A 14,027-nucleotide genomic window follows, 5' to 3' on the forward strand; every position below is an offset into this window, starting at 1 on the left:
TGAATAGAACTCCTCCTAAGCAAAAAATTATCAGCGAATTTTTTTTGAAATTCTCAAACTAAACATACCTTAAATTTTTAAAAAAGTTTAGACTTTTGGTAATAATTTTTTAAAAATATTTTTTGGTTGACCACGAACTTAGGGGTTATTTGGGGTGTCATAAATAAGTGTACTTTTTAGACTAAAAAATTGAAGAAAAAAATATGGATATTTGGGTTAACTTTTTGACTTTTTATGAAAAAATATGTATTAAAAAATTGTATAAATTAGTGTGTATGAAAAAATTAAGATTGGAGTTGTACAGCTGTAATTTTTGACTTTTGATGAATAGTGATAACTTTTTAACTTTATGAGTTTTTAACTTTTTGGTAACTTACCAAACTTGGCCTTATTAGTTGTTGTAATGTAATATTAAGTATTTTTTGTGATTTTGATATAAATCTTTTGTCCTTTACCTTCAAAAATAAATTTCGTTGAATGAAAAAAAAATATGTAAAGGACCCCAAATGATCTAGCGATATTTATTAATTGATTATCGACTTTGGGTCCCCAAAATTTCAGGGCCAGGCTTGCACACCACCCAAGCTGTCCCTTGGCGCACAATCCAAGCCGCCTCCTGTGACGCACAATCCAAGTTGCTCCATGTGGCGCATTACCAAACAACAATAAAATAAAGATTACAAACAATTCAATTTATTTCTCAACACATTTCATCTCCAAAAAGAAATATACATATAACAAGGAATTAAATGGGCTACTAATAATGTTTTAAATATGCTAGAATTTAATTTGATGAAGGGATGAGAATTGTGGTGTTTGTGATCTAATTCTTGGAAATGAAAAGTAGAGAAAACTTTGGAGTGACACCAAGAGAAGTTTGTAGAACCACTGGAGATAAAGCTTTCCATATAGATGTATTGCCACTTAACTCTCCAAACACAGGTCTGCAAAGAGAAACAATTAAGAAAAAATTAGTCTAAGAACACAAAAATTAATCACAAAATTGAATGAGCTTTCATTCTCTCAATTGAGAAGGAAGGTACTTACTGTGAAGAAGTTATGACAGAGAAACACTCCATCCCATCTCCACCTGCAACTATGGCTACCACAAAGAACCTTGGCACAACAAACAAGTCACCACTATGCACTTTGGTGTCCAAAGCAAGCTCACCATTGATCCCCACAATTTGGACCCTACCACTGCCTTTCACAATGTAAGTTACCTCAACTGATGAACCAGCACCATACAGTATTGGTGACATTTCATTTGCACCCAACTTCACAAGCTTGGCACTAAGCCCAACTTGTTCAAGCAAAGGCAGTTCTTTTGCAGTAAATTTTGTCAGCAATCCACCATTCTTGACATCTGTGTCAGCCAATGCAGTCTCGATGTTGATGACTGTGTTGTTGCTGGTAGGGACCAAGTCAGAAATTTTGGTTAGATGCGGTAAATGTAGCGTTTTTCTTTGTTTTTTTGCAATGACAATTACTTGCATAAGTAGTATGAAAAGAATTGGTAAGAGCAATTAATAAATGGATAAATTACATTAACTTTCTTAAAATTTTAAAAAAAATACAATAAATTCCATAATCTCTAAATTCGCATAATACTTAATTCTATTTTCATCAATAATTTATTAGTCATATGAATGAAAAAATTGTGTTATCTTCTATTTTACACTGAAATATATATTTTTTCTCGTATTTTTACACTATTTGCATTAATTTCAATCGTTTTAACTTTATTAAAAAAGAAATCGATGTAATTATTCCAAAACTATAAAGCTACTTATATTTCAAAAAAGAAGTCGCGGTTTGCTTAAAGCACAAATTGTCTCATATGGTTTGAAAAATTACAAATACCCCCTTGTTGGAATTTTTTATTTAATAGAATTAATTAAAAAAATAAAATTCATAATTACTCTCCTATACAATAATAAAATTACCTAAATTATTAATTGAAACATATTTCTAATATCATTAAAAACGGTTAATTGACTTGATGATTTATTAATAAAAATGACAATTTGTTATAAAATTAGAAACCTCAGGGGTGGAATGCAATTTTCAGAACAACAAGAACGATTCGTATTTTAATCAAATCTATATTTATAATTTACCCCCCAAAAAATAACAATAACACTCATTATATTGACATTGTTCTCTCCTTTTTTAAGGCGGAAATAAGTTTAGAAAATTCAAAAATATATCTTTTAATATCTATTTTTGTCAAATTAATTTCTAATTTTTTTAAAAAATATACAGAAAACTCAACCAACCCCCCTACCTTCCATTGTTGGTGTCTTTGCATGGTTGGGGCATAGTTGTTCCTTCTTCAATCTTGATGATCAAAGTCTCTGTTTGGCTCGTCACCAGCTCATTTGCTTCTTCTTTATTTATGTTATAAGCTCTACAAACAAAGTCTGTAGAGAAACCCTTCAAGACACTTAGTGTCCCTGACAAGAGGAAGTAGGTGAATTCACCAGGATTGTAAGCCTTCGAAGTTTCTCCAATGAACACCATAACCATATCGGTGTCTCCACCATTGAACCACCATGACAGCCCTCCGGCCGGTACCTGTATTGCATCCCCTTTCTTGATTGCCAACACTTTTTCTTCTGATGCATTTGGGAATACCATTCCTACTGTGCACCTCCCTGTATTGTATCATGTGAGTAAAGTAAAAAAAAAAATTATTTTTTATTTTTTTTAAGTTGTAAATTTGGTTTTAGTTTGTATATGATTAACTGAAAAACTTGAGAAACTTAAAAAAAATTGACCATTAAATCTATTTACAATGATATGAATTATTGTATGTCAGTTATTGATTGATTTAAAAAGTAATTACTTAAAATTCAATCTCATGTCACATCAAGAGTAAATTTAAAAATCACATTTTAAGGATCTCTAATATTTCTCTTTTATAATATCCAAAATGACTAATTTTCTTTGTACAACAAGTTGTCCTTTACCCAAATGGAGTTTCTATTTATATTATTTTTAATTTTTTTTAAAATTTTAATTGTGTTGTTCAAATAAATATTATTTTTCTTAAAGATTAACTTCACAAAATGAGCCGTTTGAATTATTGAAGCGGGCCGATATAGATTCAGAGTGGGTTGAACTAGTCCGAGAGGAGTTTTTTTTTTTTTTTTTGCTTGTGTGAGAGAAGTTGGTAAAAGGGGAAGAAGTAGTGTTTACCTTGAAGAACAAAACCAATCTTGGAGGAATCAGCATAATGAGGGAGAGCAAAGCCATTAGGATGAAGAAGAAGCTTTCCAGCACCAACCTTAGCTTCACTCAGCAATGGAAACTTGGAACTTGACCAACTCCAATATGATCCACCCTCTCCCTCAATTATCTTCTTGTCAGCTACTCGTGGTGATAACTCCCAAGTCATTTTTTTTTAATACAAATTTCTGAACACAATCACTATTTAAGCTACCAAAAAAAATAAAAAATTAAAGGTTAGCTCTTTGTCTGTCGGTTAGAAAAGCAAATATATATATTTGGGTATCAATGCTTCTATTTGCACAAAAATTAATCACGAAATTGGACACTACCCTCTCACGTGAATAGATTTCACACTCATATGAAAGGATAATAAAATGATTATTATGTATGATTATGTGATCGATTTTTGTATTTCTGTACTTTTTTTTTGGGCATCCACCATCCTACACTTTGGACTCTATCAAACAAATACATGCAGCTTTGAACAAGAAGTTATACTTGGAATAATAACTTTTTTACCTATTTGATACATTTTTATTCTAAATTGAAAGTTAATAACCTATAAGACAGAATTTAAAAGCATTATTGCTACCTGGATCAAGATAATCATTTTATTTAAACTATTTTACTGTAAAAAGTACAACAAACGACCTAGCATAAAATCTTAAAAATATAAAACATTATAAATATCCATTTAGACTGTAAGAAACATCACCTTAGTCAAAAAGAATGATGGATCATACTATTTAGCAAGAAAGTTTTTTTTAGAAAAAGGAAAAAAAAAAAAACTAAAAACAAAAGAGAGAAGATTGACTATACTTTATATCATGCATAATAATTATCCAATATATATGAAATGAGAGGATTATATGTTCTCAAGAATTTATCGGACCAAGGTCTTGAATAATACATTAAAACCTATATTGAATAATACATTAAAACCTATATTGAACAAAAATGAGAGAGTTGAGATCATTTTCCAAAGGTTAAGGGTGTTTTAAGAACAATAAAGGCTATATAGCACCAGAAACAAAGAATAAAAATAAATAGAAGAAGACTCACCTTCCCCAACAAAGAAAAGGCCTTGAGGAATGAAAATAAAGAACACTTCACCTACCATTACTATTTATGGATGAGAAGAGGATGGTAACCGGTTGAGCAGGTCATTGGCTCAATTCATTACAAATAAATAAATAAACCTACTCCCTCCGTCTCACAATAATGGTCTCTTTTGGGAAATTTAATTTTTTTGATAGTACAATTATTGTACTTTTAAAAATTTGATTTTTCAAAATTACTCTTTGATAGTACACTTTTTTAGAAATATCAATGTCATAATTATACTTTTTATATTATTTATGAATTTAAAAGAAGGGCAAAATGAGAAATTTATATTATTTTTGTACTTGATTTTTAAAGAGGGACTAATATTTTGGGACAATGAAAAATGGAATAAGGGACTAATATTATGGGACGAAAGGAGTAAGTATCACAGGTATGTGTAGAAGATTCTAGTGGGTAACAAAGTCAAGGTTGTCGGCTTGTTGTCTATCGGTGAGAAAGAGATACAAGTTTAAAATTTATAATTCTGATATCATATTAGAATATTTAAGACAAAGAGAGAAATTTGGTGATGTGAACATTTATATTTTATAATGTGAATATTTACATTGATAGTACGAATATTCACATTAATGATGTGAACATTCAAATATTCATACTGTAAATGTGAATATTATTAAGAACATTTTGATAATTATGTCATCCATAAAATTTATTGAAATATAAAAAAATAATACAGACTAAATAAAATATAAATAAATAAAAAGATATTTATGAGAAAATATTCTATTTTTAAAGAATTAAGTAATAATTATTTAAAATATTAACTCAAAATTCTTCTCTAGAGATTTGTCATGGGAACCAAAAATATTTGGGTCATCACTGCATATGATTATTATTGGTTGTCGGGATATATAGATATGTATGGTCAGATTTTGTACATTAGTGTTTGTCGCGATATATAGGTCTCGTTTGGAAAGTAATTATTTTAATAGATTTTTTAATTTTTTGATTATTTTAATAGGTTATTTTAATTTGTGTATTTGGAAAGTTGGGTTAAATTTTTGAATTAACTGTTATATTGAAAAATATATTTAAAATGATGTTTAAATTGAAATAACAAATTTACTCTTGACTTTATTTTTTCCAAAATTATTGTATATGAGTAATATAGTAATTTAACCTATCTACAGCCTACGCTGTTGGTGGCAGTGTAGGCTGCGTTGCTGCAACAGCCGTTGTTTTTTGACTATTTTTTTTTTTTTTTTTTGAAAATCAATGACAGCAGTTGCTTTTTGGCTATTTTCAAATAGCCTCACTCACGGCTTCCCAAACACTCTCATAGATATGTATGGTCAGATTTTGTACATTACTGTTGAATATCCAAAAAAAGAAAGAAAGAGGATGATGACACGTGTATGGTGCGTAGAAATTGGAGATTGGATGATTAGATACGATACGTGTGTAAAAATTGGAGCTGGGACGATTGGATACGGTATGAAAAATATTAAAATTTATTACTCCCTCTGTCTCAAAATAATGATCTTTTTTGAGGAATTTAACTTTTTTTAGTAGTATAATTATTGCATTTGAAAAAAATTGATTTTTCAAAATTATCCTTTTAATAGTACATTTTTTGGGAATATCAATGCATAATTGTACTTTTTATGTCGTTTATTAATTTAAAAGAAGGGTAAAATAGGAAATTTATATTATTTTTGTACTTGATTTTTGAAGAGGGACTAATATTTTGGGACAATAAAAAATGGAATAAGAGACTAATATTTTGGGACGGAGGGAGTATGTGTTTTGTAAAGCTTATCTATATTATATATTAAGTAAAAAAGGGGTTTTTAATTTCAAAATATGTGAAAACTTCAATATGTCAATTTTAATTTTCTAATTTTCTATTTTTTTTTAAAAAAAAATATTCTCAGCATTTATTTGCTTCTCTCAACTCACAAGACTTTTTGACTTCTCTCATAATTACTGCAGTATATTTTTCAAAACAAATAATTTGTATATTAAAAAAAATTTAAAACAAATATAAATATATGTATCTATATCTATATCTATATCTATATCTATATCTATCTATTTATTTATATCTATCTCTAACCCACAAGTTTTGTGGGAGTTCCAATATCTAAACCTTTATTTTTATGATTTTTTTTGAAAAAAAAAAACTTAGCACTTATTAAATTCTTCCAAATCTTTTTAACTTTTCCAATGTACACACTCTTTTTAATTTTTTACATACCTATTGCAAACAGTGAGTCTCCTTTTTATTTTCTCCTTCTTGATTTCTCACTTCTATACTTTCAACTTCAATGGCCACGTATGTAAACAGTAAGTCTTCTTTTTGTTTTCTTCTTCTTGACCTTTCCTTTTGTTTACTGTTTAATATTGTAGTTAGATAGCGCATAAAAATATTTGTGATTTGTCTAACGAATAAAAAATTATAATTTAATTTTTTAATATGATTGAAGTTAGATAAATATAAACCCTCACAAAGAGAAAAATGTAATTATAATTAGTTGAATTATTCTTTTTTTTAAATGTGATTGTAGTTAGATAAATATAAACCCTCACAAAGAGAAAAAAAAAATTAAAGAGAAAAATTGTAATTTGTATGATTGAAGTTATTTCCTTTTATTTATAATTTTATTTTTTAATATGATTGAAAATATTTGTGATTTGATTTATTTTTTTTATTTGATTTTTAAAGTACCAATTATTGATAATGATTAGATTGTATTTTAGAAAAAAAATTGTAATTGATTTTTTTAACTCTCTGTGTTTTTTGGAAAAAAATTATTATGTTTTTTTAACTACAAATTCACTTAATTTGTGATTTGATTTTTAACTCACTGTATTTTTTGAAAAACAAAATAGATTGTATTCATTAGGGTCATATAATGTACCAATATTGATGATGATTAGAATGTATTTTGACCCAAAAAAAAATTGTAATTGATCTTTTTAACTCACTATGTTTTTTGAAAAATAAATTATTGCGTTTTTTAATTATCAATTGACTTAATTTGTGATTGATTTTTTAAATTATTGATGATGATTACATAGCATTAAAAAAATTGTGATTTGTATGATTGAAGTTATCTCCTTTTGTTTATAATTTGATTTTTTAATATGATTGAAATTAGATAAACATAAACACTCGCAAAAAGAAAAATGTGATTGTAGTTTATTCAATGGTTCTAAATAATCTTTTTTATTTACTATTTTAATGGTTATTTTTTTCAATTATTTTTTTTATTATGAGAAAAATGTCATTGTAGTTAGATAGCATTAAAAAATTTGTGATTTGTATGATTAAAGTTATCTCATTTTGTTTATAATTGGATTTTTTAATATGATCGAAATTAACTCACAAAAAAAAAAATGTGATTGTAGTTTGTTCAACGGCTCTAAATAATATTTTTATTTACTATTTTAATGGTTCTTTTTTTCAATTATTTTTTTTATTATGAGAAAAATATGATTGTAGTTAGATAGTATTAAAAAAATTGTGATTTGTATGATTGAAATTATTTCCTTTTGTTTATAATTTGATTTTTTTAATATGATTGAAGTTAAATAAACATAAACACTCACAAAAAGAAAATGAAAACTTATTTATAAGTTTTTTTTCAGACACTTGTGATATGCTAAGTCTTGTGTAATTTCTTATAGAGTCTCAAGTTCTATTTAGATAGGAATGTATTGCAGAAGATCATACATAAACGTAACGTGACGTGACACTTATATAAACGTAACATAACATGACACCTACATAAACGTAACGTAACGTGACACCTATATAAACGTAACACATTACGTTACGTGACACCGTGTCACGTTACGTTTCGCAAATTTAATGAGTTTTTATTTTTTTAAATTAAATGTGAAAATATTGCTGGTTTATGTTGGCGTTACGTTACGTTTCATATAAATAGGAAATTGAATGTTGCCATAGATCATAGGTGTCACGTTACGTTTATGTAGGTGTCACGTTACATTACATTTATGTAGATATGATCTATGGTAACATTCAATTTCCTATATAGGAAATTGCATGTTGTCATAAATCATAAGTGTCACGTTACGTTTATATAGGTGTCACGTGACATTACATTTATATAAATATGATTTATGGTAACATTCAATTTCCTATATATGGTTTTACTATTATTTGTGATATTAACAACTAATATTGAGGGTAAATGTGTCAACAAACTTCCCACAGAACTTATGGGAACATAAGTTTTTTAGTAGAATCATATGTAGCATAAGTCTCCCTAATAGAACTTATAAATAATTTTCCCAAAAGAAAAATGTCATTGTAATTTGTTTAATGCTTCTAAATAATCTTTTTATTTACTATTTTACTGGTTCTTTTTTTCAATTATTTTTTTTATTATGAAAAAAATGTGATTGTAATTAGATAGCATTAAAAAAAATGTCATTTGTATGATTGAAGTTATCTCCTTTTGTTTATAATTTGATTTTTTAATATGATTGAAGTTAGATAAACATAAATACTCACAAAAAGAAAAATGTGATTGTAATTTGTTTAATGTTTCTATTTAATCTTTTTATTTACTATTTTAATGGTTCTTTTTTTCAATTATTTTTTTTATTATGAGAAAAATATAATTGTAGTTAGATAGTATTAAAAAAAATTGTGATTTGTATGATTGAAGTTATTTATTTTTGTTTATAATTTGATTTTTTTAATATGATTGAAATAAGATAAACATAAATGCTCACAAAAAGAACAATGTGATTGTAGTTTGTTCAATGGTTCTAAATAATCTTTTTATTTACTATTTTAATGGTTCTTTTTTAAAAGTTATTTTTTTATTATGAGAAAAATATGATTGTAGTTAGATAGCGTTAAAAAAATTATGATTTGTATGATTGAAGTTATCTCCTTTTGTTTATAATTTGATTTTTTTAATATGATTGAAGTTAGATAAACATAAACACTCACAAAAAAAATGTGATTGTAATTTGTTCAATGGCTCTAAATAATCATTTTATTTACTATTTTAATGGTTCTTTTTTTCAATTATTTATTTATTATGAGAAAAATGTGATTGTAGTTAGATAGCATTAAAAAAATTATGATTTGTATGATTAAAGTTATCTCATTTTGTTTATAATTTGATTTTTTAATATGATTGAAGTTAGAAAATTGTAATTTGTTCAATGGTTCTTTTTTTTAATGTGATTTAATCTTTTTATTTTCTCTAGTTAGATAGCATAAAACCTTCTTTTGCTTAATATATAACTAGCCTATCATCCGTTCTATGCACGGAATAATTATAATTTTTCTTAATATATAAATTATGTTTTTTAAGATTTTTTATAAAAATAATTTAACAATCTTATCACTAACCATAGTGTACAGGAGAAATTAAAAAGACTACTGCAGTAACTATGCACGGGCTGTATCTATAATTATTTGTATGAGGAGATTTTAAATGTTAATCAGGGATTTTGAGCAAATCAATAAATGCAGGCATGTGGATTGGAAAAAGTTAATAAATGCTGATAAGGAGATTTTGACCAAATCAATAAATGTTGAGGTTTTTTTTTTTTAAATCAAAAATTTAGAAAATTAAGATTGAGAGATTGAAGCTCCCACAAGGCTTGGGGTTTAGAAACCCCATTTTCCTTAATATATTTACAATTATCTATATATGTGAATTGCGATTTTTAAATAATTTTTTTTAAATGCCTTTTTTTTTCCTTTTTTATATTATATCAAAGTTTAATATTTTGATAATAATCATATGTGTTGGACTTTTCAAGAAATTAAATGTCTTCTTTTTTTTATTATATTATATTAAAGTTTAATATTTTGATAATAATCATATGTGTTGGATTTTCAAGAAATTTTTTTTATACTTGTTCTTAATGCATTAAAGTGTTAGTATGAGGGAAAATAATCATATGTGTTGGGACTTTTCAAGGAATTCATATGTGTTGGATTTCAAAGAATTTTTTTTTATGCTTGTTCTTAATGCATTAAAGTGTTATTATGAGGGTAAGATTTGGGGGTTGGGAGAAATTAATAAATGCTAAGATTTTTTTTTAAATCAAAAAGTAAAGAAATTTAGATTGGGAGATTGGAGCTCCCTTAATGCATAAGGGAGATTGGAGATTGTTATTATATATAGTATAGTATCTTTATGCTTGTGGGAGCTCCAATCTCCCAATCTATATTTCTTTACTTTTTGATTTAAAAAAAAAAAACCTTAACATTTATTAACTTCTCCCTAAAATCTTACCCTCATAATAACACTTTAATGCATTAAGAACAAGCATAAAAAAAAATTCTTTGAAATCCAACACATATAAATTTCTTGAAAAGTCCCAACACATATGATTATTTTCCCTCATAATAATACTTTAATGCATTAAGAACAAGCATAAAAAAAATTTCTTGAAAGTCCAACGCATATGATTATTATCAAAATATTAAAATTTAATATAATATAATTAAAAAAAACATTTAATTCCTTAAAAAGTCCAACACATAGGATTATTATCAAAATATTAAACTTTAATATAATATAAAAAAGAAAAAAAAGAAGACATAAAAAAATTAAAAGTCTAACACATATGATTATTATCAAAATATTAAACTTTAATATAATATAAAAAAGAAAAAAAAAAAGACAGAAAAAAAATATTTAAAAATTACAATTCACATATATAGATAATTATAAACACAATCCGTACATAGTACGGGTGATATGCTAGTAACATAAAAAAAAAAAAAAAAAAAGAAGCAAATGAGTTGGTGAAGAGCCAAACAGAGACTTTGATCATCCAGCTTGAAGAAGGAACAAATATGCCCAAATCATGCAAAGACACCAACAATGGAATAGGGGGGTTGGTTGAGTCTTCTGTATATTTTTAACAAAAATTAGAAATCAATTTGACAAAAATAGATATTAAAAGATATACTTTTGAATATACAAAACTTATTTCCGCTTTAAATTGAATATACAAAACTTATTTCCGCTTTAAAAAAGGAGAGAACAATGTCAGTACAATGAGTGTTATTGTTTTTTTTTTTTTTTTTTTTTTTTGGGGTAAATTACAAATACAAATTTGATTAAAATACGAATCGTTTCTTATTATTTTGGAAATTACATTCCATCTCAGAAGTTTATAATTTCATAACAAATTATCATTTTTATTAATAAATCATCAAGTCAATTAACCGTTTTTAATGATATTAGAAATATGTTTCAATTAATAATTTAGGTAATTTTATTATTGTATAAGACAATAGTTATGAATTTTATTTTTTTAATTAATTCTATTAAATAAAAAATTCTAACAAGGGGATATTTATAATTTTTTAAACTATATGAGACAATTTGTGCTTTAAGCAAACCTCAAGGGATATATTTGTAATTTATTCTTTTTTTTTCTGCATAATTGGTTTTTGAAATTTTTTTACAAACTCTAAAAACTCAAGAAAACATAATTTATTCGTTGTTTTAAAATTTATACTAACCTTCCTTAACGTTTAAAGAAATATAAGTAGCTTTATAGTTTTGGAATAATTACATCGACTTATTTTTTAATAAAGTTAAATGGATCGAAACTAATGCAAACTTCAAGGGATATATTTGTAATTTATCCTTTTTTTTTTCCTGCATAATTGGTTTTTGAAATTTTTTACAAACTCTAAAAACTCAAGAAAACATAATTTATTCGTTGTTTTAAAATTTATATTAACCTTCCTTAACGTTTGAAGAAATATAAGTAGCTTTATAGTTTTGGAATAATTACATCGACTTCTTTTTTAATAAAGTTAAATGGATCGAAACTAATGCAAATAGCGTGAAGACACAAGAAAAAAATATATATTTCAATATAAAAAAGAAGATAACGCAATTTTTTCATTCATATTTGACTAATAAATTATTGATAAAAATAGAATTAAGTATTATGCGAATTTAGAGATTATAGTATTTATTGTATTTTTTTAAAATTTCAAGAAAGTTAATGTAATTTATCCATTTATTAATTGCTCTTACCAATTCTTTTCATACTACTTATGCAAGTAATTGTCATTCCCAAAAAAAAAAGAAAAACCCTACATTTACCGCATCTAACCAAAATTTCTGACTTCGTCCCTTCCAGCAACAACACAGTCATCAACATCAAGACTGCATTGGCCGACACAGATGTCAAGAATGGTGGATTGCTGACAAAATTTACTGCAAAAGAACTGCCTTTGCTTGAACAATTTGGGCTCAATGCCAAGCTTGTGAAGTTGGGTGCAAATTTATGAAATGTCACCAATATTGTACAGTGCTGGTTCATCAGTTGAGGTAACTTACATTGTGAAAGGCAGTGGTAGGGTTCAAATTGTGGGGGATCAATGGTGAGCTTGCTTTGGACACCAAAGTGCATGGTGGTGACTTGTTTGTTGTGCCAAGGTTCTTTGTGGTAGCCATAGTTGCAGGTGGAGATGGGATGGAGTGTTTCTCTGTCATAACTTCTTCACAGTAAGTACCTTCCTTCTCAATTGTGAGAAGGAAAGCTCATTCAATTTTGTGATTAGTTTTTGTGTTCTTCGACTAATTTTTTCTTAATTGTTTCTCTTTGCAGACCTGTGTTTGGAGAGTCAAGTGGCAATACATCTATATGGAAAGCTTTATCTCCAGTGGTTCTACAAACTTCTCTTGGTGTCACTCCAAAGTTTTCTCAACTTTTCATTTCCAAGAATTAGATCACAAGCACCACAATTCTCATTCCTTCATCAAATTAATTCTAGCATATTTAAAACATTATTAGTAGCCCACACTACAAGAAAATACACTTTTGGCGATCACTTTTGCCGACTCAAAATTTGATGGGTCGTTGAACACACCAAATTTAAACACAAAACTATGCCAAATTCTTTTAAAATAATGGTAAGTCCAGGTATCGATTCACAGGGACTATCATGAAATTAAATTAATTTAATTGCTAAAATTTTAAATTAATTTTGATGAAAAGATTGATTGTTCATAACCTAATTTGATAACAAATAAATTAAACTAAGTAATTAAATTATCAATTATAAATAAAATTGGATTTTCTGATTTGGGGAAAAACCTAGGGCAAAGAGCCCACCATTAGACACGTAAATAGGGTTTCCAATTGAAATCAATTATGTTATGGTTCGAACAGAATAATGTTTCGCAACTACAAGTCCAAAGCATTTAACAAGAAAATTATCACGTTCAATGTACGAGCACGAACGATCTCAAGTAGTACAAATCGTTCACTCTAAACTAGATTAGTGACACGACTCATCTTTCATAGTATGGTTCGTCTCATACTTTGAATGTGAAAGAACATAAAACTCTTGTATAGAAACATTCAACAATCACAGAAAGCCGAATATTTGAAAAAATGATGAAAAATATATATATGAAACTTCTAAAACATCATACAATTATTCAAACTTTTACATAATTAAAAATCAAAAAGAAAAACCTAATTACATGGCTAGGGTTTCATCAAAACCCTAGAAAAGAAGACTAACCACTCATGGAGGAGTGAGAAGAGGAAGAAGACCCCATGAAAGCGTCCTTCAAGCTTTTTGGAAAAAGTCACCTCTTGGAACCCTAGCCTCTCTTTCCTTGCCAAAACAATTTTCGAACCCTAATCCAGCCTTTTTCTTTCCTATTTATGCTTCTACTGCCTTTCAAACA

General features: G+C 26.8%; 1 protein-coding gene and 1 long non-coding RNA gene across 4 annotated transcripts; one reads left to right on the top strand and one right to left on the bottom strand.

Annotated features, from left to right (window-relative positions):
• Positions 1 to 671: 671 nt before the first annotated feature.
• Positions 672 to 4,433, bottom strand: LOC114260341 (11S globulin seed storage protein 2). 3 transcript variants are annotated; one of them, XM_028200425.2, is made up of 5 exons: positions 4,297 to 4,433; positions 3,202 to 3,441; positions 2,288 to 2,657; positions 1,048 to 1,410; positions 672 to 944 (listed from the first exon to the last, which is right to left on the bottom strand). In XM_028200425.2, exons 2-5 carry the CDS (start codon positions 3,398 to 3,400, stop codon positions 824 to 826), a joined length of 1,053 nt encoding a protein of 350 aa, XP_028056226.1. In that variant the 5' UTR covers positions 3,401 to 3,441; positions 4,297 to 4,433; the 3' UTR covers positions 672 to 823. The 3 variants fall into 3 exon arrangements, with proteins under 3 accessions (XP_028056226.1, XP_082753849.1, XP_082753848.1); XM_082897723.1 differs by having other exon boundaries at positions 4,352 to 4,396; XM_082897722.1 differs by lacking the exon at positions 4,297 to 4,433 and adding an exon at positions 4,054 to 4,249.
• An 8,204-nt stretch (positions 4,434 to 12,637) lies between these two features.
• Positions 12,638 to 13,114, top strand: LOC114260369 (uncharacterized). The gene is made up of 2 exons (XR_003628606.2): positions 12,638 to 12,833; positions 12,937 to 13,114. It is a non-coding gene; the product is annotated as an uncharacterized LOC114260369 (long non-coding RNA).
• The last annotated feature ends 913 nt before the right edge of the window (positions 13,115 to 14,027 follow it).

Source organism: Camellia sinensis, chromosome 12 (assembly GCF_055761805.1).
Source record: "Camellia sinensis isolate YWXY chromosome 12, ASM5576180v1, whole genome shotgun sequence".
NCBI classification, from domain to species: domain Eukaryota; kingdom Viridiplantae; phylum Streptophyta; class Magnoliopsida; order Ericales; family Theaceae; genus Camellia; species Camellia sinensis.

Coding starts and splice junctions, on each gene's coding strand:
- LOC114260341 (XM_028200425.2), bottom strand. CDS start 3,400: ATGACTTGGGAGTTATCACCACGAGTAGCTGACAAGAAGATAATTGAG. Junction 2,658..3,201: donor GATTGGTTTTGTTCTTCAAG/GTAAACACTACT, acceptor GATACAATACAG/GGAGGTGCACAGTAGGAATG. Junction 945..1,047: donor TCTGTCATAACTTCTTCACA/GTAAGTACCTTC, acceptor TTCTCTTTGCAG/ACCTGTGTTTGGAGAGTTAA.